We start from the raw sequence: 26,609 nt of genomic DNA on the forward strand, positions 1-26,609 counted from the left end.
ATTACAGAGATATCAATTTTTAATGAGTTAGAGACTGAAAATGTTTGGAAACCCTAACGAATTTATATGAATAACTTTAAGCTTTTACAAGTTGCCAACAAGTTTGCAGCTTAATTTTGCGTATCTGCGCCATTCCACCACATTCGCGTAAATATCAGAGAAGAATTTTTTTCTCGAGAAACTTTGTAGTAGTTGCAGGTAATTGTCAAAGCTAATAAATAAAAATAAATATTTGAAACTGATTTATTTGTGTATCTAAACCTGAATTTCTTTTTCGTAGAATACTTAAGAGTGAATTGTTTCTATAGTACAAGTGGGAAGTTTTGATTACTTAAGTGTCTAAAGCTCTGCCAATTGTTGCAAAATTAATTTGCATCATGAGAAAATTAAATTACGCTGACTTACCCCCAGTAACAATGCAGGTCAGCTTCATATCCCCATCCTCTTCGTACGGCCCTGCATATTCTTGAACTTCTTTTCCTTTATCGTCAATAATGGTTGGTTTTCCCGGAGGAACTGAAAGAATTTACAAAATTAGGACTCAATAACATTTATTAATTTCGCTTAACCTAATAATATATTTAATTGGAATTCCAGGAAAGAAGTAAAATTAGTGGATTTTTTACACGATGCACAATAATTATATTATATCACTATAATATTGTAATATCGTCTTACTGTTGTTTAATCATTTTTATTCTTTAAAAGAAAATGTTTTTTACTGATATGTTCCATAGCTTTTTATATTTTTCTTATGAAGTTACAGTTTTATTCAATTGGAAAATGTCTTGTGCGGATCAGATGCTTTGATTTTTTATATTTAGATCTTTACTTCAACTTCACTGCTTTTTCCAATTTTTAAATAAAGTCATAAATTATGATTTTGTAATATATTTTTGTTGCTATGAAATTCACTATAGTAGCCCATTTTAAAGTCTCTCTTATTTGACATTCAAAATTACCTTTCCATTTTTTTTGTATTTGTCATTTATTTATTTAATAAGAGCCAATATTGAGGACAATCGCTACAACTTTTGTATTTACAATTTTGTAGGAGCAATTGGTTTTACACATTTGCGTAATAATTTTTTATTCGTTAATTCTTTAAAAAAAGTTAATTGATTCTTTTTTTGCTTTACCTGGATTATGCTCTATCTTTATATACCAATGAAAGTTCCTGTTACTATTTGAGGCTATATTTTCAGAAATTTGTGTTTTGTGCTTTTGTTTTTAATTTGCGCTACATAGTGATTATCTGAGTTTATTTTCTTTCCATACAAATGCTATTTCAAAAATATCTTAAACACATTATTAATACCAGCTGTCAAAAATTTGACGGTCATCAAGAAACACTTTAATTGACAAATTTCCGTGTTTAAAAAAAAAGATCCTTTAATCAATTAATAGCTTAATCGCAAGCAATAAATTGGATATCTTCAGAGGCACGCGTGGCGCCAAAAGTAAACCACTTCCTCATGAACTGCCAAATATCTGGGCTGCTGACATCGATTAAGTTTTTCACTTATGAGACAAGGCGAACACCCCTCGCAATTTGTCATCTATATAATGACTTCGTTGAAGGATCAGCCCTAATCGTTAACTTTAAGTGGCTCTTCTAATACGCGAAAATTAAGGGTGTGCTCAAGTCTGATAAAATAAATCCCAGATAATTTTATATAATACCGGATAGTACTAAAAATTGAATTATATATAATATGGCGTTTTTTGAAATAGTTTTAGGATTAGTTGTGCCAAGGTGTGCTAATTTTTAATCTGTATTTGGTATTATAGTTGGGTAAATTATTTTTTCTACTCCCGTCTGCAAAATACCTAATTACACACCGATCTAGCATGCGAGAAGCGTCACTTTACCACGTCAGTTTCATTTCCCACGAATCCGAGCCACTTCGGACATTTCCGGGATTTTAAAGCACGGATTTGGGAGCAGTCCGATGTTTTCGCAGATATTTCCCACGCTTTCAATTTTGACGTTTGTCGATTCTGACAGTCACGTCGGTGAATGTGTTCATGTTGTTATGCAAAAATATGTCCAAGAACTAACGGTCATAGAAAAAGTATAGTATGCAACATGTTCGGTATACTTTTTACATACTATATTCTATATACTAATTTCTACTCCCTTCTGAAAAATGCTCAATTATTCGCCGATCTATTGTGCGGGAAGTGTCACTTTACCACGTGAGGTTTTTGTCTTGTGAGGAACCGGATGTTTTCAATGATTTTACTTCAAAAATGTACTAACTAACCCAACTAACTAACCCTAACTAAACTAACCAAAACTAACGGTCTTAAAAAAAGTATATTATGCAACACGTTTGGTAAGCTTTTTAAGCCACGCCTTTATTAAATACTCCGCTCGTGCCAAATATAATCTTCACTAAAATGCCGTTTACCACAATTGCTGCATAATATACTGTGAAGTGTTACCACCGTTCACAGTATAGCAACTAAAATCAAAGAGGAATTAAAAATTATTTTGATCCTGCACCATCTCAGATTCTAACAAACGGGTCCGTTAAATAACAAGACAAAAAAGCCAAAATGTAGGCTGCATTTAGACGATTTATTTAAAAAATTAGAATTTACCACATACAGTAAAGTAAATATATCTAATATTAACTGATAACAGTTCTAAACAGATTTATGGAGAGAGGTTCTTAAAACTTCAATAGTCAGTTGTATCTTATGACGTAGACGTTGTACATTAAATACGAGATGTGGCAACTGAGTCCTTAAGGAAAATGTAATCCCACTTGCCACTGCCAGTATGTTGTTTAGCAGGAACCCTTGCTGAAGTTAGAGCAATTGGTCAAGTTGCAACAAACGACCAAATACCTGATTCATCATTAAAAACAACCCTATTCCACTCCTGATCCGGTGAGTTCGTTCTTGACACCGAACCAGATAGCTGTGTATTTCTATTGGTTAGCTAACCAAAACTAACCAACCGAAGACGATAGGACTGTGGCCCATCAGTAACTACCGTCCATTAATATGTTATTGCACTGGTTGCGCTGAGACGGTCTCTAAGGAAATTAAGTCTTAAGAGCAGTTATAAGAGCATCCACCGAGTCTTCTTAAAGTCATCCCACCATCTCATCTAAACTAATAGTTATCAAAACTGTTTATTTTTTGATGTGAAGTTAAAAAGAAGTTATTTGCAAACGGACTGAAAAAAAAAACAATTATTTTTTACTACATTTTTTGTACCTGTTTTTGAATATTGCATCTTATTTTATATTTGATAACTAACAATAAATTACAAAATTTAGAAATTTCGAAATAAAGGTACGACAATGCCTTTCAATAAGAGGAAAAGTTTTCAAGTAAAGTTTCACTAACAGCAGAACAATATTTTTATTTATTTTTTTGCTATTTTCATGTGAATCACACAAGAACCGTCTATTTTTTAAAGATTCAAATGAATTTACAATATTACTACAAATCGAACGTGTTCTAGAGTTTACGAAACAATCTCGCAATCTGAGAATATCATGGACTGGAGAAACCACACTGGTTCTTAAGTATAACAATTTATGAGTTCTGTACGGTATAACTCCAGTTAATATTTCAAACATGTATTTGTGTATTAATTCGTATTTCTCTAATTTAATATTTACATAGTAAAATATTTAAGAGCGATTTGTCGATTTTTTTATATGCTTCTACTAATCACGAAGATAATTAATTTACTTTTTTAAAAAAATCTTGCGATTTAATAAGAACAGTATATTATACAATAAATGTAACGAGTGTGAATCAAAAACTTTCCCCGGACAACCAATAAGAGCAAAGTCCCTGTTGCAATATTATTAAAAGTGCATCTGCTCCAATTCCCCAGGCGATTTTAAAAACCTCAATCTACCAAAATTTCATCAAATATGCATTATCGAGGCAAAAACTGATTTTTGTCGAAAATTTTTAAATTGGCACACGTCTCCGAGCTTGCTAGTAATACATATTTTATTAGAAAACTTTTTCCGCTTTGGCGCGATGGCATATTTATTACCCTTGTAGGGACGTTGTGAATTAAAATTGACCTACTTTTAATGAGATATCGCCTGGGAGACTATGCCTCCTACTCAGATATTCCAAATAGCATACCTGCAATTTTATTATGAGTTATATTATTTACAGTACTTAAGTTTGACCTGTGCTTGCGTGCATAGAACAATGAGAGGTAGGAGAAAATCAATGGTATTGAAGAAGTCTATACCTTAATTAGAAATTTGGAGAATATTCTTAGGGAGTTCTTATGGTGAACAGCTGTGATGCAAGCAGCAACCTACATTCTGTGCAAAATAAAGCAGTAATATTTATATATTTATATATTTCATTTATACATTTACAGTCATGAAGTGCGGTTTTGGTGGTTTGGGTGATGCAACTGGTAAATACTTTATTTGATTATTTCCCTTATAAGAGATTAGATTTAGCAATTCGGATTTTTTGTAATTTCGACTTTTATTACAAAATAGTAATGAATTAAATAAAACAAATATAATAAAAAGCAATAACAAGTATGTCAAGAATTTTATCGCAGTGCAGCGATGAAACAAATATTTGTAAATGCAACCCTGTATCTTTACCTTTCGCTTTATGTTATATCTAGGTAAATACTATTAAAAAAAGACCAACATACACTAGTACCAAGTGGGAGGTACAGGCCGAAAGGTAGAAATATATCTATGCAATAAAAAAATATATCTTTTTGTACAATTTAATTAAAATTTACTTGTATTTTCATTGATAATTTGTTGGATAACTTTGTGTTAAAATAGATAGCCATGAAGGACGGTGTCGAAGAACAAATATGAAACAAGGATAGAGGAACAAATATGTCAGAAAAAACATGAAAATCGCAATTTACAAAACGGTTAAAAGATCATTATGCCTCAGAGACACGCCCAACAACAAAACAAAGAAAACGAAATTGAGGCAACCACATCAGGACGAGGGAGAATCGAGTAGTAAGAGTAGCCAGAGATAAAATCTCCGTGTGCACGAATATCAATAGGCCGTCCACGGAAAAGATGGAATTTTAACTTACTAGAAGTTGCGTATTTTCCAGAACGAAGAAGATGGACTGAATGATTTAGAAAATAAACTAAAATACAAAAGGGAAAATGAACAAAAAACTTAACAAACCAAAAGAAGGATACTGTTAAACAATAAGTTTAAAACCAAAAACAAAACAAAATCTAAAACCGATTATGATTGACGAATGCATTTTTAATTATGGTGTAGTTTCCTTTTCAATAAATTAAACCAAACCACAAAAGCACGAACGAAAATTTAAAAGAGAGTATAGGGATATAAACATTTGGATAGATAACCAAATAGAACAAGTTAGTGTTTTTAAATTTCAAGGAGTTAAATCTGAATGACAGGGGGAATAAAAAACAGAACTCTAGCTCTACAGACTATTCCATACATTGAAAATTTGTTTTAATGGGAAAATCAAATTTTAATATTTGAACCAAAAAACCAAAAGTAAGAATAAAATTAACATAGGAGTGGAGATGAAGTGCCTGCGAAGGTTTCTGGCTTCACTAAAAAAGAATTAATGCCAACAGAAAAGAAGAATGGACCATAAGATAAAAAAAAGACTGGAAAAAGATAGAGCAGCAAAATTCGAGAAATTTGAATACGAATTATAAAATTCTATAACCATATATTTTAGGGTAAATGGGTATAAGATTATGTATAGTTTATATTGAAGATATTAAAGGGTATTAAGAAAAGGTGTATCGCTGACTGTTTCGGAAATCCTATCCCGACTTTTATGGACTGAAAATTACCGTTATCATCATTGGCGCCATTTTTATACAAAACCGGCCATCGGGATCCGTGCCATTTTACGGCCACGACTCGAATTTTAAAAATTTCCATTCGACAGAAAAGAACTGGAATATTTAAATGCAAACGTGAATTAATGAAACTTTCGGTAATAAAACTCTTTCATCTGCATCGGAAACGCAGACATTTCCTATATAGCGAACACGCGGCGCGTTGAATTTATTGATCGCGAGTTTTAATTTGCACATTTTGCCAAGAAATGTGATGAATGCAGGTAGAAATGACTACGTAACGCCACGCAATTTCTCGTAGCTGCAGCGCTTAGCAATGGAGTCTTTTTTTAATATTAAGGTTATTCATTATGTATCATGGTGGATGACATATTAAGGGGTTTGATATCGTTTCGTAGAAGAGCCATTACCCCACCAGTTCTCCTATTTGTCGTGGTACACTGCTCTAGCTGATAACCATAGATGTTTATTTCGGTACGTTCTATCTGGGCGGACACGTGTTTCGGACTATAATAATATTTTCGGCCTCCAATCATTAATGAATATATTAATACTATCCTTATTATTTAAGAAACCCTGATAATTAAATTAAATTCTGTTGATATTAACTCGATATTATTGTGTAATTGTTATTTTATATATTTATTACGTTGCATTTGTTCTATTCTCTTATATGTTTCACAACTATTTATATCCCATGCAGTATGATCAATATTTAAATTTTCTACTGAATACTGTAGTTTTTCTCAAAATTTTCAATTTAAAATCCTTATCGTATGGCTTTACCTCATTTTGTTTAACAATTTTCTCAATAATTATATTATCTTCAGCATTGTACTCACTCTCATCAACTCCCAGCACTTTGATTCTATGTTCAAGTAATTTAGATCTTTCTACTTCATATTCTGCACCAAGCTTGTTCTGTATTTCTGCCTGAATATTCAAAATCTCTTTTTCATCGCCACACTCCAGTATTAGTCCACCATTCTTGGTAGAACTCCCCATTGATTCATTGTGTCTTTTTGAGGTCCCTTTTGCTTTACAACCAATATTTTATCAGTACCCTTGATCTTGGTAACATTTGCATACGATTTCGGTTGCATTTCATTAATTTCCGTTGACTTATCACTACTCCTTAGTTTTTGTAGATCTTGCTTCAAGCTTAAATTTTCCTGAATTACATAGTCGATTTTCCCATTTAATTCCGATGTGTTTTTGAGTAGTAAATCAAAAGTATTGTTTATGACATCAATATGATTTTGATTAATAATACCTTCATGGGTTCTACTTCCCTTCCTTGCCCGATCAGGTTTGTTGACAGTTTCACTCCTAATCTCCAAAACTGAATCACAGCACGATGCACATTTCCAACTTGATTTTTTCATATGAAAACCTCTTAGGTCGACATTCACACATTTGCCATGATAATATCGATTACAATTAGTACACGGTATTATTGATTCACATCATCAAATTGTCATCGAGACAAAAGACTTAAGATCAATAAAAAAGTTCTTGCAGTGTGTCTCGATTTTTCCAAGGCCTTTGACACAGTTGATCATAAATTGATATCGGATGTCTTGCAAGAATGCAGAAAACAAAAATTAACAATACATTTAGTATGGTGTCCCCTATGGTTCAGTTTTAGGGTCAATATTCATTCTTTGCATAAATAATGTGTACGATGTAAACACGCCAGGGACCATTCTTGGTTTTGCGGACGACCAAGTTTTCCTATACTCCTATGACTTTTGCTTTTTTGAATTTGTATTTTTGTATTATGTAGGTTAGACTTCGTATTTTATATAAATTATGTAGCAATTCTTTTAAACATTTGTTAACGTCACTCTCTGCAATGTGCGGCCCCCACTAGTTTTCTAGAGTTCTAGGGAGAATTTTTATTTGTTTATTTTGTAGATATAAAAAATGTTATGTATTATTTTTAATTTAAATTTATCGTTGTGCACAGATTAAGCATATTATTATTATTATTATCGTTATTATTATTATCATTTTTATTATTATTATTATTATTACTATTATTATATTAAACGACTGCACAAATATAACAGGTGCTAATAGTTAACATTTAATACTAGTTTAATATTGGTTAAAATCAGATTTACCTTTCTCTCTTTACCTTATAATATAGCGTTCGATGTAAAAATGGTTTTAAATGCGCAGCGTTGTTGTTTCCACACGAATGCAGCCTGGTGCTTAGTTTTAATGGCGTTATACGAATGTTTATCAAGTAAAAATTATTTCCAAAATTTTGAAGCAGTTGGGACTCTGGAAGAATTCCTTCTAAAATTAACAAAAAACCAAACCTTTGAGGCGGTTGATGGAACACATATAGAAATGGAAATTCTTTTCATTTGCACCTATATCTTATTCTTTTTTAAGTGAAAAATTATTTTAAATAGATTAATTAAATTTCAGTCGGTTTTAAAGTATTTTGAAAGTAATTAACCAGTTGCTAAATATGCCTTAGAATCAAATGTAAAAGGTTTCTTTATAAGCGGAATAAAATTTGAGAAATATGAAGTCCTCTTGCAATTTTCTTAATTAGAAAATTAAATCGCAAAATGCGAAATATTTTGTAGAACCCTGAAATGGAAATTAAGACAGATTTTTTTGAAGTTTACTCTGTGTAGGTAATAGATTTCCTCCGGCATAATTTGGCAATGCTGATTTTGATTGAGCTGAAAGTTGAATGTGAATTGTGTTTCAAATTTAATATTAATTATATAGGGTATAGAGAAGCTCGAAAAAAAATCAGCGTTTTTTGCGTAAATTTTAAAAATGCGGAATAAATTTATACTAAATTAGATATTGCCATTGTAGAGGTGAAAACATTCCGTCTTCAGAATATTTCAATATAATTTGAAATAAATCCATTGATTCGTTTTCTAGTCATGAGCTGTGGAAAACAAACAAGAAAAAATGGATATCGCCGGAATTGAAAAAATATTTGCTATAAAACAAAAGTCGGCAAAAGTAAACCTCGATAAAATATGCCTTTTTTGTAACACGCGACGTGCGACTTTGTCGGAATAGATATTTTGATGGTATGCTAACCCAATAAAAATACTTAAAAATTAGTATTTTTATTGGGTCAGGATAGCGAACGTAGTGCTGTCATTAATTATAAACATGGAAGTTTATTGTATTTAGTATTGTCTATAAGAAACCGATAAATTAAAAACTACGAAAAATATGAAGAAATTGAATCTTTTTTATTAGTTCAGAAATTCTCGTTCTTTTCACCTTCTTATTCATTATTTAATTACTATTATGCGTGATAAAAAAAACATAGATTTTCTAATATTTTTGACTCCGTGGATGTTCAAAATTTTCTTAGTGTGTTGATTTCAGATTTCCAGTTAGTTCTCTCGATATCAATTTTCAATAGAAATTGCCATTAAATTTTCTCGGGCGGCTATTTAAAATAAGGAAGTTAATGGCAGCTTACACTAAAATGTTTAAATAAAAGAAAATCGCGAATAGCCTTGCAGTCCAGGAATTCAGAATTAAGAGCTCTTTCTAACCACGAAAATTTCTAACCAATCGCTAGTGTGAGAAACCCGGGTGGGGATAGTCGTTAAACAGCCGATAAGAGACGAACATTTTTGCCCAATGATTTAAAACGACGAGTTTAAACCATTAGAAATTTTTTTTTATCCTTATTTTTGGATTTAGCTGTAACCGTGAAAAACTATTTTCATTATCGCCTCATAACGGGTTCTAATTAGCCATTAAAAAGCTCACAGGTTTCCGCCTAATTATTAACCTCATTACCGCATGGTTTTCAACTAATTTTCTAATCCATTTCACCGTATGGTAACGACATTTTGATATTTCTAAAGGTTTAAAGGGGCGCTCCACATGGAGACATCTAACCTTAATGTAAGCTTTTAAACTCGACATAGTATGTAGATGCTGGGGTATTAATCCCTTTTTGCTGGCGCACACAAGAACTTGTTAACTGGCTGTAAATCGTGAAGTTTCTGCCTTTAGCACTGACTTTGAACCGAACGCTATAATTTAATGTGATTATGCTGTTAAAAGGGTAAAGTACGCAGCAATTACTGGCCTTTTTCATAGCAAGTAAATGGTCATGTCTTAAAATGTACCGCCTATTCTATAAATGCACTGGAGGGGTAGAGACGTGCCTGCAAATTATAAACAATTATTTTGAATTATCTTTTTGTTTTGCTTAAACGGGTTGAGGAAAAATAGTGGTTTTCGACAAAGGCAAATTTAATTGTTTACGTTTGTGACGAAGCTAAAAACTGATGAGCTATGTGTGTAAAAGGTGTAATACGAGTGTAAAAGGTTCGCATGCCATAATATAGAAAAAATCATGAAGGATGTCTATTCTATTCTCTAGATGGTGTATAATTCCGTGAAAGTTACATGGTGGAGCACGATAGAAAAACAATGGCTTTATTCAAAATTAGAGGCAGCTTTGCCGCGCAGTCTATATCTATATCTATATCTATATCGATCAACACTTATTGATATACTAATTATAATACTCTCATATTTGTTACAATCTTATTTCTTCAAACAACGACGATAAATAAATTGATAAAACATTTACTACACTTTGAGAGTCTCTTCCTAATTAATTCATTTTATTCGCAAAATAAAATCTGATAATTAGTAGCTATCAAAATTCTGCAATTTGCAAAATACTCCAATTTGCATCAGGCACAAAAAGTATTAAAAAAAAGAAGCGTGAGGCGGAAAATTAAGACGAATATTGAAATGGGATATATATAACATTGCAATAAAGAATCAAACAACCTTAAACTTTTTTTATTCTGTATAGTAAACTGGACAAGCCAACAAAGATTTTGTGATTTGGTATTTTTCAAATTTTTGGAATTATAAGGACTAAACTAATTGAAAATCAATGTTTTTTGGTTTCTATCACGCAACATTTTTTAATTAATTTTTATTTATTGTTTTAAAAATAGGAACATTAACATTCTAAAAATTGAAATTGCATACTGGCATACATACAGAAAGGCGTGAGGTTAGTGAGCAATTTCTTTTTCTAAAAAAATAAAAATATTCCAGATGCTATGTGTGTGGTTCTTTTGTTATAAAAAAAATTAGAGGTAAAATTACAAACCTGATTAAACAACAATACTACGCATATTTTAAAGTCAAAATTGGTGATCATGACAAACCTTGGGCGCCACATATTGTTTGTGAGGTAAATGAAAAAGGTGAAATAAATGACAGAAATAGGCGATCCCTACCTTCTGGAATACCTATGATATGGAGAGAGCCAACAAATCAACATGGCGACTGCTATTTCTGTATGTACAATATTCGCGGATATAATACTTAAAATTTAAAATTTTGTATCCGAATTATGAAATTATTGAAAATACCCTGAGTGATGTTAATGGGCGCTTTTCGGCAACCACATTTATTTTCACAATTAGAACTTAATGACTTAGTTAAAGACATAGATTTGCCTAATGGCCTTTGAGAAATTTGAGAACCTAGACTTCGAAAAAAAAAATTCTTGTACAAGACGTTAACATCTCATATTTCAGGAAGTGCGAGTCAGACCTTATCTGCTTTTTTCAACAAAGTGCAACTACTGCTTCAGAAAATCAACTACAGGGACTATAGTTCGATGATTTGTGTGACTTAAAAATTGTAGGACTTCTACCAGGTCAGCAGTCAGGATATACGAAGTAACCCTGTTTTTTGTGTGAGTGGAACACAGAGAAGAACAATGGGTGAAAAGAACTGGCCAAAAAGGTTAATTAACTTCCGGATCAAATCGAAAGTCTTATTGATTCACGAAAAATTATCTTACTGACTGATGAAGCAGTACGTGAAAGCTTTAAATAAAGATGGTCACGTCATAAATACCTATGTGCCAAATTTCCCACTCTCCAAGATGCAAAATTATGGGAAGGAATTTTTTGTAGATCCTCAAATGAGGCAATTGAACAACTGTTAAAAGATGAACACTTTGTTAATACGATGATCGAATCTGGAAAGGTTGCATTGGGCTTCATTTGCCGATGTTATCAAAAGTTTTCTAGGAAACAACAAATTACAAAGACATTGTAGAAAACATGTTAGATAAATTTTGATGGAACTGTAATGCAATATGAGTATAAAACTACACTTTTTACACTTACATCTGGACCACTTCCCCGAAAATCTTGGTGCCGTGAGTGAGAAGCAAGGTGACAGGTTCCAGAAAAAAACGGAAGGGAGATATCAACGTCGATGGAACGTTGCTATGATGGCAGATTATTACGGACCATTAAAAAGGGACAATCCGGCCATGCAATAAAATGCATTCAAGGGTTTTTTTACCGTTTTTAATTCGGTTTTTGGTTTTTTACTAATAAAAATATATGTTTATATCAGCCAAGATTTTCATTTATTAATTTTTTAATATTGTTAAAAAACGTCAGATCGAACTCAACTTTCAAAGTTTAAAAATTGTTGACCTGTATCTAAGCACCAAGAAGAACTATTTATTTATATTTTCGAAATGTTACCAGTTTATCTTGGGATGGAGCCAAAAGTTAAATACAGAAGTTAATGACAAACAATTTATTTTAATTTCGTATATACAGGGTGTTTAATTTTTCGTTCAAGAATATCAACTCTCTTATTTTAAATAAAACACCTAGCATATTACTTCATTTTTAATTCTATACAAAATTCTAGGCATATTTTTTGAATAATACCTAAATCTAACCGTTTTTGACATTTTTAATTTTTTATGCGAAAAATGACGTTTGCAAGGCTTAAAATATAAGTTTTGTTGTAGACAAAGGACTCGAATAACAGATTTCATAAGAAATTTCGATACATATTAACGCAGAGTACGCGAAAAATAATATTAAACATGAAATTAAAAAAACTGCTAAAAACTTTTTTTTTATGGAAACTACCTATTTTTGCTTTTTGAAATATTTCCTTTTAAACATTTGTCTATAACAAATAATATACTGTTGCTATATAGGTTCAATTAATGAAAGTTGACTATGACGGCGTTTAGACAAAACAAGTGCTAGAACGCTGCCTCCTTGGACACGTGTTGAAAAATTATTGAGTTATTTATTTACCGTTTATAAATTTAATTTATTCGCTTGCTTGCGTATCACGTTTATTACAGAGGAAAAGATTGATATGTTAGAAAGTTTCATATCGAACGATAAAAACCGAACTCTGTGTAACAAAATTTCGATTAAGGAGGCGCCTAGAAAAAAAGATTTTCGACAGGAAAGAAAAAAATAGACGTCATATTTTGAATAACGAAGAGCAACTTAATATTTTGTTGCATTTTGCAGAGACCCCTGAAGATCCAACCAGAAATGCGTCTTTAGATGTCGAAAGAACAACGATTCGAATGTGCCTTCAAATAAACAACTTGAAGTCCTATAAATTCTGTCCAGTGCAAAAATTAGAGCAAAGGGATTACAAGACCAGGTTAGATTTTTGCAACAATCTTATGGAGAGACACTTTTCAGAAAATATATTTGCCAGTATTATTTGGACAGATGAGTCCATATTTACAACCTCAGCTAAAAGTTACTCATTACTGGAGCAACAAGAATAAAAAACATGTGGAAGTCACTAGATCAGGTAGAACTTCTGTCAAAGTATGTTGCGCCATTTGGAGGTTCTGAATAATAGGTCCAGTATTTTTTGATCATAATTTAAATTCCCAACTCGACTTACATCTTTTAAATATTATTAATCCCTTTGTTGAAAATAAAGTGCCTGAAAGGGAACGCCGAAATTTAATTTGCCAGCAGAAGATGGATTGGGGAGAATGGTAGTTACGCCTAGCCTCCAAGGAGCCCCGACTTAACATCCCCAGATTTTTTTCTAAACGTCGGATAAGAGAAGGTATCCGGATATTTAAATGAGAGCGAATCTGTCATTATGTATTTAGAAACCCTTTATACTACTTGTATTGTTCAAAGTGGAGGACTTTTTATTGATCGTTCGTTAATAAAATATTCACAAACGTTATCGCTTACACTTAGATTACTCTTAGATTACAATATTACGATCAACTATGAAATGGTAAATCATAATGGTAGCATTTAATTTGCTCAAACGCCGTCATAACCTAACCTAACCTAACTGAACTTGTATGGCAACAGCATATTATTTGTGATAGGCCAATGTTTAAAAAGAAATATTTCAAAAAGTAAAAATATTAGGCATATACAAATATATAAAATTGCTATAATTTTTATTGCTAAATATGGCAAAATTATGGAAATAGGTAGTTTCCATTAGAAAAAAAATTTTTGGCATTTTTAATCTTATTTTTCGCGTACCCTGTGTTAATATGTATCGAAATTTCTTATGAAGTCCGTTATTCGAGTCCCTTGTCTACAACAAAACTTACTCAAGTGAAGCAACAAATGCTTCCGAATGAAGAGATTGGCAGATATTTTACTTCTGGCAAGTCATTTTTCGCATAAAAATTTAAAAATCTCAAAAACGGTTCGACTTAGGTGTAGGACATTATATACAAAATATGTCTAGAATTTCGTGTGTTCCATTTAAAATAAGGAAGTTCTCCCACGAAAAATTAAACACCCTGTATATACTAAATTAAAATAAATTGAATGTTTGTAATACCTCAATTTACGTTTGTGTTTAACTTTTGGCTTCATCCCCTGTGGGCTCTGAGATAAGGTAGTGTCCCACCCTAGACAACGTACAGCTACAATGTAAAACTAATCATCGGGTAAATGTGAATAACCGCCATTGGTGTTTTGTCCTAGGAGTTAATGCAATGTTTGTGTCGCGCAGTATATTTATGCAGTACGCCGTGGTCGACAGTTACAGACTCCAAAACGGCATCAACATAATTAAAGTTGAAACGCAACTAAAAATTCCTTGCAGCAATTACTGTCCAAGCAAGCCACAAAATATTTGAAAATGTATTAAAATGTCTCCCGCAAACGCGTAAATGATTAAACCCGAAATTGTGAAACCAGTATGTGTTTACTTAAAGGGAACAGTTTTTGAATCTGCACCCAAAAAGCGTTCGGTGAACATTTCTAAATTAAAAGACCGGAAACAGTTATTTTGATGCGCGGCGTTTGTAAAATTCGCGCTTGCTCAATTTCATATTTTAAATGTATAAGGGACTTCCGCAACACAACGCGCGATCTCATGGGAAAATAAAATCACATTTTATACACGGAAAAGCTTTAGGTCTGCTAAACAATATTAAAGGCTCTTTGGGGTATGTACGCGGAGGTCGAAGCGAAAAGCAACTTTGTTGCAATCCGAGGCTACGATTTTCGGTCGCATGATTGTTGCGTCTCAAAAATACAGACCAGTTTCATGTTTTTTTTTATGTTTTAGTTATGTTTGAGTCAACCTGCGGGCTGACTGCAAAATCTATTTGTTCTTTGTCTTGGTCTTGGTTTTTTTCACTTGTACCCGAAACTATTCGGAATTTAAATTTGAATAATGACTTACGAATTTTCAAAATAAAGAAATATGGTTAATAATGATAATAGATTAATTAGCCTATCTTGCTTTAGCATTATCAATTAAAATGAGTTGCACAAAAAACAAAATTTCATCCGTTTGTTGATTTGCCGTTTTCCCTGATTCCAATTTTAAAAAATGCTGCTCGTTTTTTGTTGGTGTTTAATATAGTCTTCAATCTCCGTTACATGCGAAAGACAATGCGAGAGAGTAATAATATGTAAATTTGGGATGACAGAGACCATCAAACAGGGTGGGAAAATTAAATTTATACCGTAAAATCCAGATTTTGGTTTTTAAGACCTGCACACCTCGAATCATTTCTAAATTAGAGCCGGACTAATTTGGATACAATAGAAAGGTGACTGCAGCGTTAATACAGGCAGTGTATAAGAATAATAAATATACTAATAATTACAATTTATTACAATTAAAGAAATATTTGAGTTATTAAGTAAATAAAAAACATATAGAAGTAAGAATAATATTATGATAAAAAAATCTGATATTTTCAATACAAATTCATTTGTTTATGTCAGTCATTAAGACGTTGGTTTTTATTTTTGATTTTCTTGGGTGGTAGCTGCTATTAACTATAACAAACACAGAAAGAATAAGCTGGAAGTCTAGTCTTCATAATAATCTTCAATCCATTTTGATTGAAAAGTAAGCAACCACCTAATCCAACTACTTATAACCTACTAATGGAAGTAATTATTAATCTCCTACCTTTATTCGAGGGTGCTTTTATTACATTCCTCCTTGAACGCTTGCCTTGCTATTTTTAAATCGTTATCCTGCCATGTTTTGATTAGTTCTATATCGTTGGTCTTTTTCTATTAACGAAAATTCATTTCCTTCAAACTTTTCCACAATTTTTTCTTAGCTTTATGACATTATTTGGTCTAAGGCAGGCATTTATTTTTTTAAAGTAAAACGAGTGTATTATTTTTCTGATGGCAGTATTTTGTTGCTGAATTTCTTTTTGGTGACCCAATGAGACCGCGCTTATCTCACTTCACAAATCTGAATATTGTTGACGGTCCAACTCGTCAAATTCGAGCACTACAGGAAAGTAACTATAATTCTAATTCTAAACACTAAATCAACAGAGTAATAGTACCAAACTCACACCGTTGGTGTATTTGTAAATCAAACAGTTTCTACATTTGCTACAACGCCAATGTGATGGAAGAACTGACCACAGCGATCAGCTTGTCCAAATTTCGCGTCCCGATCCAATTAGCTAAAATTTTGGGTACCAAACACAACTCAAATTACGACCTCAGTCGGCTGGGCGCGTTGTCGCATAGGCTAGCTAAAAATTAATTGGGCAAAATCCCGAATAAGATTTAAAAAAAAATACTACCAGGCTCATTAAACCTCCACTAAAATACTTACAGTATTATAAATCAAGGATCGTCTGAAACTATTCTGAAGATAAAAGCAGCATGTTTGCCGAAACATCAGACAGAGTTACCACCCGACGCAAGAGAAATCCAGACGTAAATCGACTAGTAAATCCTTTTTAAGGGACTATTGGACTCTGTTAATTAGTTCTGGGGTTGCTGAAGAGAGTGCAGATACTCATTTTGGTAGCTAGTATAGGAATGCTGCTGCGACCTATTCAATTACATGTGATTGGTAATATCTGGTAATGGAATGGCCCCCAAGTCAAAAAATAATCCGGAGGCAAGCGCTAATACACTGGGGTCAGAGCTAATCATCCAAAGATGACGTGAATTTCTATTAGAAGTGTATAAAATTTTTCGTAGGATAGAAGATGATCCCCACGACCCATTAAAAATTTTGATTTTCCAGATTTATCGCAGTCTGCCAATTGTGTCAAACGACTATTTATTTGCAACAGATTGAGGTGACCTGGTTCGCAGTAAACCGCCCACTATGAGCAAACTCGATTCGTCCAACAGTCAACTTCCTAAACGGTTTACAACCAGAGGCTCTTATATTTTTTATAACATTCACAAAATGAATATTTTGCAAATGCCTAAAACTCTTTTGGAGTTCCTCCTAAGTGACTTTAATCGGGGACAGTAAACGAATTATTTTCCTATCAACGAAACTTTTCGAGCTTCCTCTATAGTGCTACTTTCTTTCAAATAGGGAAATATTTTTTATTAGCCATTATGTCTCATTTCTAGAAAACCTTTAAGGACCACTTCACCAGATTTGAACAATTTTCAAGCTGTCCCACAGGCACGTGTTCCAAGACAATCCCTTGTCCTTCCCCGGACCATTCTATCGACACGAGAGGTCTACCTTTCCTTTGGATCGGGGCCACCCGATTTCCAATAAAAGTCTTCCATTGTTGGGGAGACGACTTGATCCAAGAGAGGACGATCTGGGAATCAGTTCAAGAGAAGGTCTCCGAAAATTTAACTATATTATAATTAAATCAGCTAGATGCCGAAACCTATACTTTGAGTTATTTTTAGGAAATTTGACATAAGGAAATCGCGCTAGACCTGCAAATCGCATATGCAAAATCAAATATTTTAGAGAGAATGAATGATAAAAAACCGAAAGATCAAATATCTTTGCTAGGCAGGACAAAATCTTTTCTTTCAAACGATTTTTTATGAAAAACAGTCGGTCCTCGGATTGCATTGTAGACCTAATAGAAAGGAAAAATGTAAGGCTTCAAAATGCGATATTCTAAATAGCTTGATGGTGCCACATAAAAGATAAAGTTGTCAAAGTGTATTCTTCAATGCGAGTGTGTCCCGGAAATCTCCAAAATATACGTTGATAATATCCAAGATTGTAAACAACAAAGATCTGACAACACACCTGTGCGCGGTAAATAGAAATGTATGGAACCTGAACGACAATAAGATAATATCATTCTGTAGCTTGGTCCCAATCATGAAGGCATTATTCAAAGACCTATCGCTTCGCTCCGTCTTTGAACTAGCATCGAAAACTACACAAATTATTATACTTAAACTATTAGGGTTGAAGACGCAACGATACGATATATAATACACTATTTTTGGATCAGAGGGAACTTCACTTTCGGTCCTATGGCCTGAATCTAAAAGGCAAATAATCCCTAATAAACTTGAGATTTTTCTTTAGAGGGGACCCCAAACGATAGAATCGATGAAGTTCAATTGACCTCAAGTTACCAAACAATAGTTCAGCGTCCAAGAAAGGCAAAGCAACCGTGGACCGTCCATCAGAATTTCTACTCATCGAATTTTTGGATAACTTTACACACTCTATATCTTCTTTAGACGAAGGAAGTTCTTCTAACTCCTAAAAACGTCTTAGCATTGCGAAGAATCCAAAAAATTGAAGCTAAAAAAACTATTTAAGGTTAAGGCCGCGTAAACTCGTATTCACAAAAAAAAAACTTGTTTTGCCACTATTTTTCCACCAAATAAGCAATATTTATCAATTTTAGAATCCGGGAGTTTACCCAATGGGAGTTACTGAAGTCAATAACTGAACTGGGCATATCAGCACACTTTCTAGTTTGGTGGATCCGCTGCAATTTTTTCCATCGGAGCGAATCTCAAAACCGAACTGCAAAATAGGCCAATTTAATTTTGTTCAACACTCTTTGGTGATAATATTGAGGTGAGCGCCACTATCTAATAACCAGCATATCAATTGATATCTCATATATACGTCCAAAATTCTAATCGCAACGGTACTCAATAAATCAATCAATAAATGGTTTTCAGCAAATAATCTACAACTTAATGAAGTTAAAACGAAGAATTTATTGGTGCCTAGTAGCAGTAGGTTGACATGTGGCAGGGGATGCAAGATTCTGGGCGTTACCTGGGATGACACTCTGAATTGGTCAGAACATATTGGCGAGCTAAGTAAAAATATTTAAAATAATCCTTTTCTTTTGCGCAAAATGGTGAGTTTCGATGTATTGAAGTCAACTTATTTTGGTTTATTTCACTCGCTTATAAACTATGCCGCCATACTGTGGGGTAACTCCTCTTATGCCATTAAAATATTTAGAATCCAAAAAAAGGCACTACGCATAATTACAAATTCAAATTTTAACGAACAGTGGAATCCATTGTTTATTAAACATAAAATAATGACGGTTCCATGTATATTTATATTTCAAAGTGTTCTTGAGATACACGCCAAGACCGATAGTTTGCCGAAGGGTTCTGATTTTCATAGGTATAACACCCGGAGTGTAAATAATCTCGTGCTTCCGAGATACAGATTGCAGAAATCAAAACAAAACTCTCCTTATATAAAGCTTTATAACGCATTGCCAAAATCTTCTAAACTTTTAAACGAAAAACATTTTAAACATAAAATTAAAAGTTTTCTTCTAATTAAGGGCTATTTTTTTTTAAGAAAACATCGGTAATGGCGTGTTGCGGGGCGTTGTGCATTGATTGCATTTTAATGATTGTTCTGTGTTATATACACATAAATTTATTTTTTTATTTGTTGTCTTATTATCGTGAAGTTATATACAGTGTATATCTAGATTTAGTATATTATGACGTTATATACAATGTTATGTTAGTATATACATACATATATCCAATTTAAATTTGTTTTGCTTTGTATGACTTGCTAAACAATCACATTGTAAAGTAGTCAATAAACCATCTGTTCGGGAAGACCGAACAAATGAATAAACTCATATATGCTAGACGCCAGGCACGTTGGCAACTCGTGACACACGGTTGAGGTTATGAGCGACAGAAAGAAGCGTCTCCCGCTTGCTGACAATTAATCATTTTCGTTAATTTTTTCTTCGATGTTGTGAAAGGATTTATTTATTTTTCGATTCGTCGAGTAAAATCTCGTTCCTACTTAGTTAAGCGTGTGTTGTCCAAATGATTATATTTTTAATTATAAACGCAAGGCATACCATGTTGGCGATAATTAGGTCACATCATTAAAGTGCTTGCGAAAATTTTTGGGCTTTGAATTACCCGGATGTTGTACCCGCAACACCATCTATCTATCCAACCGACAAAAGTTGTAATTATTATACAGTTAGAGTCTTGGACCATATCAACAGAAACTTATTAAACTTTGATCAGAATTGTTCGAATTATGCGAAGCTGTCGGACGCATTGCTGCCAAATCAAACCCGACTGGTAGAAAAAAAATAGCGGTCCCAAAGTTTTCGTAACTCGCTGCGACTCGTTGTTGGTCATTAAACGCCCGCAATCTGCATTAATTAAAGTTGCGATGTTTCTATTTGTTAAAACAATCTGGCGACGCCAAATCCAAACAAGAGTGCTCAATAATAGCGCCTCGGATTTGAACTTTAATTAAACCCAATTTAATTAATTAATTATTAAACTCGATAATTTTCGAAAACAAATATAAGCTAGATGCGCGTAGGTGCTTTGGAATTAGGACTGCTGTATTGATTTGTTTCTACCTTATACCATAACGATTTATGGTAAACAAATGCGCCGGAGCGTGTTTCGTACTAATTAGTTATATCCTAAATGAGATCCGACAAGCTAATGATCAGAATCATATTCTAAACACTAATAAATATACCGCCTAGAATAAAGAAAATAAACCGATTCTCCTTACTACCAAAATTCATGTTACAAAAGTTCTTTTTCGCTTTCAAATGGACTGTTATTGTCTTTGTCATTGCTTTTAGAGGACGATCTGGGAATCAGTTCAAGAGAAGGTCTCCGAAAATTTAACTTTTCGTGGAAGCAGCAAGAGAAAAGAGATATCAAATAAAACGCATGCACACAACTCCAATCGATGCAAACACACTTAATTTATCAGAGCAATATTGGATATAATGATATTAAATCAACTAGGCGCAACTGGCACATATCATAAATATCGAAACCTATACGTTGAGTTATTTTTAGGAAATTTAACATAAGGAAATTGTGCTAGACCTGCAAACCGTAAATGCAAAATCAAATATTTTACAGAGAATGAGTGACAAAAAACCTAAATATCAAATATCTTTGCTGGGCAGGACAAAATATTTTCTTTCAAACGATTTTTTATGAAAAACAGTCCATGTACTGCCCATCAGAATTTCTACTCATCCAATTTTTGGACAACTTTACACACTCTATATCTTCTTTAGATCAATAATTTAGTCTAGGAAGTTCTTCTAACTCCGAAAAACATCTTAGGCTCAATTGCAAAGAATCAACAAATTTGAAGCCAAAAAAGTATTTAAGGTTAAGGCCGCGTATTTACCCTACCCGAAACAATGCAGCCAAAACTGGTATTCACAAAAATGGGTTCAACTGGTTTTTTCACCAAATAAGCCATACGTTAATCTTCCCAAATTTATCAATTTCAGAACCTGGGAGATGAAGTGAATTTACCCAATGGGAGTGAGTTACCGAAGTCAATAACTGAGCTGGGCATATCAGTATATCACTTTCTAGTTGGTGAATCGGCTGCACCACGTGGGAGTATACTGCAATTTTTTCCATCGCGGTGAATCTCAAAACCGAACTTCAAAATAGGCAAATTTAATTTTGAACAAATCAACTTGGTTTTGTACTAGCTAGTATCTCAGTTGGTCTAAAAGTTGTGAACCAGCATTTCAAAAAAAGCATGAAATTGAGAAATAATTATGTAAAGCAACATAAAACTAACCAAAACAACAACAAAAAATAAACACAATAAATAGCTTTTGGTCCACACATCCACTACTGGCTAAGATAATTTTTTTTTATTTTTATGTAATTTGACTATATACAACTTCTTTATAAAGAAACTGCAACAAACAATGGGTTAAGCTGAACTCAAAATTATCTTATTATATTATATCTCCAAGGGCGGCTTTCGCACCCTATCTAATCTAAGTTTAAAAATAAGAAGGCTAAACGTTGTCCACTGACATATTGTTGGCAAATAAAGAGTTGGGTAAATCTGTTTTAAAATCGCGAATACGTTAATACTTACAAAATAAAATTACGAAGTTGGGTAATCCCGGTGTAAGGACTCGCTTTTGCAGCTTAATAGCACAGAAAAAAACTGTTCATTAAATGAATCAAAATCGAAGTTGCTGGCCATTAAAATAGTCAAAATAGCAAAGTTGGCCGTACCGCGAATGAGAATCCTCGTTTCTTGAAGTGTCTCTATTCTTAGGCATTTTGGTTTGTAATAAAAAAAAACATGTAAAGCTACTTGTTATTGGAAGATCACAGGCTGTGGAAAGGTCCCCAATTTTAAGACTAATAATTGTTATCAATTGATTAAAAAACTAAATTTGCTACTCAAGTCTTAATGGAATGAAAAAAAAATTGCTATTGGTAGGTTATAACGCTTTAAAAGCGTCCCTGATTTTAAGACTAGCAATTTTAATCACTCGATTGAAGAAATAAATTTGTTACTGGACGATCACATGTCTTGAATGGGTTCTCAATTTTAAAACTAGCGGTCTTAATTGATTGGAAAAATAAATTTGCTGCTGGAAGATTATAACGCTTTCAAAAGGTTCCTGTTTTAAAATTTATCAATTTTAATCAATTGATTGAAAAATGTATATGTAATAAATATTGTTATTTTTTCAGGTAAATACTTCAGTTTAAAATTTTCTGTACGAACCAGGAAAAAGGAGTGATACTATACTATTACATAGACTGATGCATGATCGATGATGGGTTTGGTGCTATAATATTATGACACCAAATGGCGTGAAAAATCATTAGAGAATGCCATAAAAAGCAAAGTTTTAAGACCTATTGTAGGTAATTAAAAACAACTTTTCCTGATAAATTGTAAATGATGGGTGCATATTTAAATAAATTATGAGTAATTTAATGATATCTGATAATTGTGCATCCTCCATACATCGTCGGCCCTCTAACCTAATTATTCAAAAAGTTTCAACAACCTTTTGTTGCACTGCTCTACAAATTTCGATTGCGTAACTTCGAGATTTCTTGAGGGTTTTAAAGTTTACAATTCGAGTAGAATTTAAATGGTTTAACAATTGTGAAAAAGTGAAAGTCTTTAAAAGACTTTTGACGTAATAATTCAATCAATCATTTTATTTTGCTAGTTTCAATGGACACGAGAATAAAATAGTATGTTTAAAGAAAGTCAATGACTAAACCAAGGGTGGGAGAGGGAGTGGAGTTTCGAATACAAATTTAGAGTATTTTCACTGCTTACCATTTTATTAAAATATTCTATTCTTATAATGCGTTGGTTTTGCTTACGTATAACCACATATCTATGGTGATTTGATTTCCCCACTAGTAAAGAAGTCATAAGAGTCGTTGAAGGAAACATAGAGCGAAACACAAAACATGTACAACGATGGGGTCCTATACGACGAAATATTTTGGCGCAAGGATATTATTCTTTTTTGGGATTTGAATTTGATACGATACTTACGTAAACCAAAAGGAGGGCACGAGTCAAACTACCTAAACAAATACATGGTCAATAGTCTTTTAAGCTCTCTTAACTATAAGAACTTAGTTGTAATTGCAATATTCGCCAATAATCGAGATGAATTTGTTAGCTGTTGTCTGGAGTTATGTAAGCAAATCATTAACGCCTTTATTGAGAAGGGTTAGAAAGATGCACGAGCGCTGGGATATGCCTCGAGTCTCGTGATCTTTCCTACCATGGAGGCACGATTTTGACGAGTTTAAGGAACTCTCACTCCAACGTTCTGTAGCTTTTCAAACACCACCGTGTATCTGACGATGTATAGAAAAAAAGGGACAATAAAAGCGCACCAATTTTCCCAACCAGATCAAAGTAAAATCAAAAATGGAAATGACGTAATAGTCGGCAAAAATCGCTGTAGCGCAATTGCGAAACGGACAGAAATTACGGCCACACAACGTGTGTAATTTGTGAATACACAATCGAGACGAGAGCAGAGAACAAACGAACCCGGTTGGCAAATGAAGTTATCCTTGATGGATCGAAATAAAAAGAGGGCAAACTTACAAATTCCCTTTTCCTGCAAAATCGTCAGATAAGTACCAGTTCGTGGATTGCTGAAAAATCTGCAAAATACTGGAATCACCTGAACGTAATGAAATATTAAAACAGGGCGGGGACAGAGAATTTGCTGTTTTTATTCTTACAGGCCCTAAATTGCATATTCGTTTGGTACTAATTGGACAGACAAGAAGTCTTCAATTCACTTTACACTCAGTATTCAGGGTCTGCAGAGTTAGCGTAATGTACATATTTCAACAATTTGGAAAAATTGATTTTGAAACTGCGATTTCATTTTTTTGCTAGATCGGAATATCTAATTTTCACACAGGCATATTTTTGGTGTTGATTTATTTTCTGAATTATGCATATCAATACCTTTAGTAGAATGCACATAAAACATTTTCTATTTTTCCATTTCTTTTAATGCTTGCGTATTAAAAAATGCTATAACGCGTTTAGTATTGCACCCCTTAAAAAAAAGAAATTAAAAATATTAATCCAATACAAAAAACTATAAGAATATCGTAAACTTCGTAAACAAATACTTTTTCTATAAATAATTCAAGGAGACTTTTTATTTTAAGGATCAATATGCAGAAAGTGAACATATTTTTTTAATTAAAATACCCTGTATAATGTTTTAAGGATTAGCATTTTATATACGATTTGTTTTCAAATAGCTCAACATCGATTTTGCGAGCTTTTCTTATTATGTTTATTTTTAAATAACAAGTCACGTAACCTTAAATGCCTTTGTTTTTACCACTAAATCCAAAAACGTAATAAAATATAGGATATTCCATTTAAAATTCCATAGTTGATGCCCAAATCTAATCCAAAGGTGAATAATCTAAAAATGTCCTTAAATATAAAGAAATTTTTGCATTTAAAATTTCTTGATAACTATTTCAGGTTGTGTGACACAACAGATACCAACTGGTTTTTTTTTTCAAACGATTTTAAAGTTCAACCAATAGAAATTAGGGTGTTAATTAAACAAACAAGAAATTAAGCTTAAACAGAATTAATAACAAGCAAGAAACAATTTCTAAAACTAAGGGGCATAGCAACATTCTCATTTTTTGTGCTTGTTTTAGTTACTGACACTAAGAGAACATTGAAATAGACAAAGAGACAGATTGGGTCCCTAAAAATAAGTGAATAGTAGACTTCAGAATATTTAAAAAGTTTCAAATGACCACACTCTTATTTAGTAGACTAACCAGGTATCACAATTTTCACGACAATTCTCTGGAACTTTAACACCCTATGAGACCTCTGCTTATTATAACCATTGTTATTGCACGACCAAAAATATAGTGCATTTATTGCTTTGAAGATTTAAGTATTTTACAGCACCTTAACCGCAGACCTTCGCAGTACTGTGGTAAAAGCCATCCAAACATATGTTTGTTCTGCATTAACCAGGTCTGGCCTAAGATGGACCGTAACGAATATTTGTAGAAACTTGAAATTTTTATTTGAAACGTAAATGGGCCGTTGCAAATTTGATTAAGCATTGATGCTGCGGGGTGTTTTCGAATAAGTAGAAGCGTTTATTTTAACATCAGGAGATACGTATTGTTCTTAAGAGTTTAATCTAAATTGCAATATGTTCGTATATATTATGGCGGTATTTGAATGTGATCTTTGCAGTAATTTTGTATTTATGTACGTGATTCTGGAGCTTTGACCCTGCGAGGTCACTGGATAGTTGGAATGGTAGGGGTAAGTACCTGTACTCTATTTATCTTAGAGATGAGTTTAAAAATAATCATTTTTCTCTTGTGTTCCCCTAGATTCTTTTTTTTTGAATTTTTGGGTATTTTACATAGTTCTTCGATTTGTAAAGAACAGTCTTTTTTAAGACTATAGATTATATTCGCGGTAGATAAAGGTACGTCCTAAGAATATTTATTAGGATCTTACAATTAAACATTTTTTGAAGGTTCCTGTTTTTTAACCCTTTAAAATGTGGAGACCGTGGAATGAAGAAAATGTTCCCCTGTTTGAAGAAGATATGAAAAACAAAGCAGAATTTGAAGACGAAGTGGAGATGATAGTCGAACTTAAGGGCAATTTAGAAGACAAACTACCTCAGCAAATAAAAAAAAAACGGATACATTTGTCTCCGGATGCTAAACAAATTGTTTTGAATGTTTACAATTTTATAAGAAATTCAGAAGGGTAAGTAGATTCAGATAAGTGACATTGAACGTAATAAATTGTAACTTTTTACTAATTTTTCTATGTAAATGTTCCAAGAAAAACATTGAAAACATACTTATATCCCGCTTGTTAGTGTAGGTAGATAAATTCCTAGGACGTTCCTGGAATGGT

General features: G+C 32.8%; 1 protein-coding gene across 4 annotated transcripts in view; it reads right to left on the reverse strand.

Moving 5' to 3' along the window:
- The window catches only part of LOC132700301 (nephrin), a 539,288-nt gene that overhangs the window by 80,644 nt on the left and 432,035 nt on the right, over positions 1 to 26,609 (reverse strand). For all 4 annotated transcript variants that reach the window (XM_060667511.1, XM_060667521.1, XM_060667492.1 and 1 more), the window contains one exon: positions 406 to 516. In XM_060667511.1, coding sequence (XP_060523494.1) covers positions 406 to 516 — 111 coding nt within the window. The remainder of the gene's footprint in view (positions 1 to 405; positions 517 to 26,609) is intronic.

The sequence above is a fragment of the Cylas formicarius genome, unplaced genomic scaffold (assembly GCF_029955315.1).
Source record: "Cylas formicarius isolate icCylForm1 unplaced genomic scaffold, icCylForm1.1 PGA_scaffold_10__41_contigs__length_53128322, whole genome shotgun sequence".
NCBI lineage: Eukaryota > Metazoa > Arthropoda > Insecta > Coleoptera > Brentidae > Cylas > Cylas formicarius.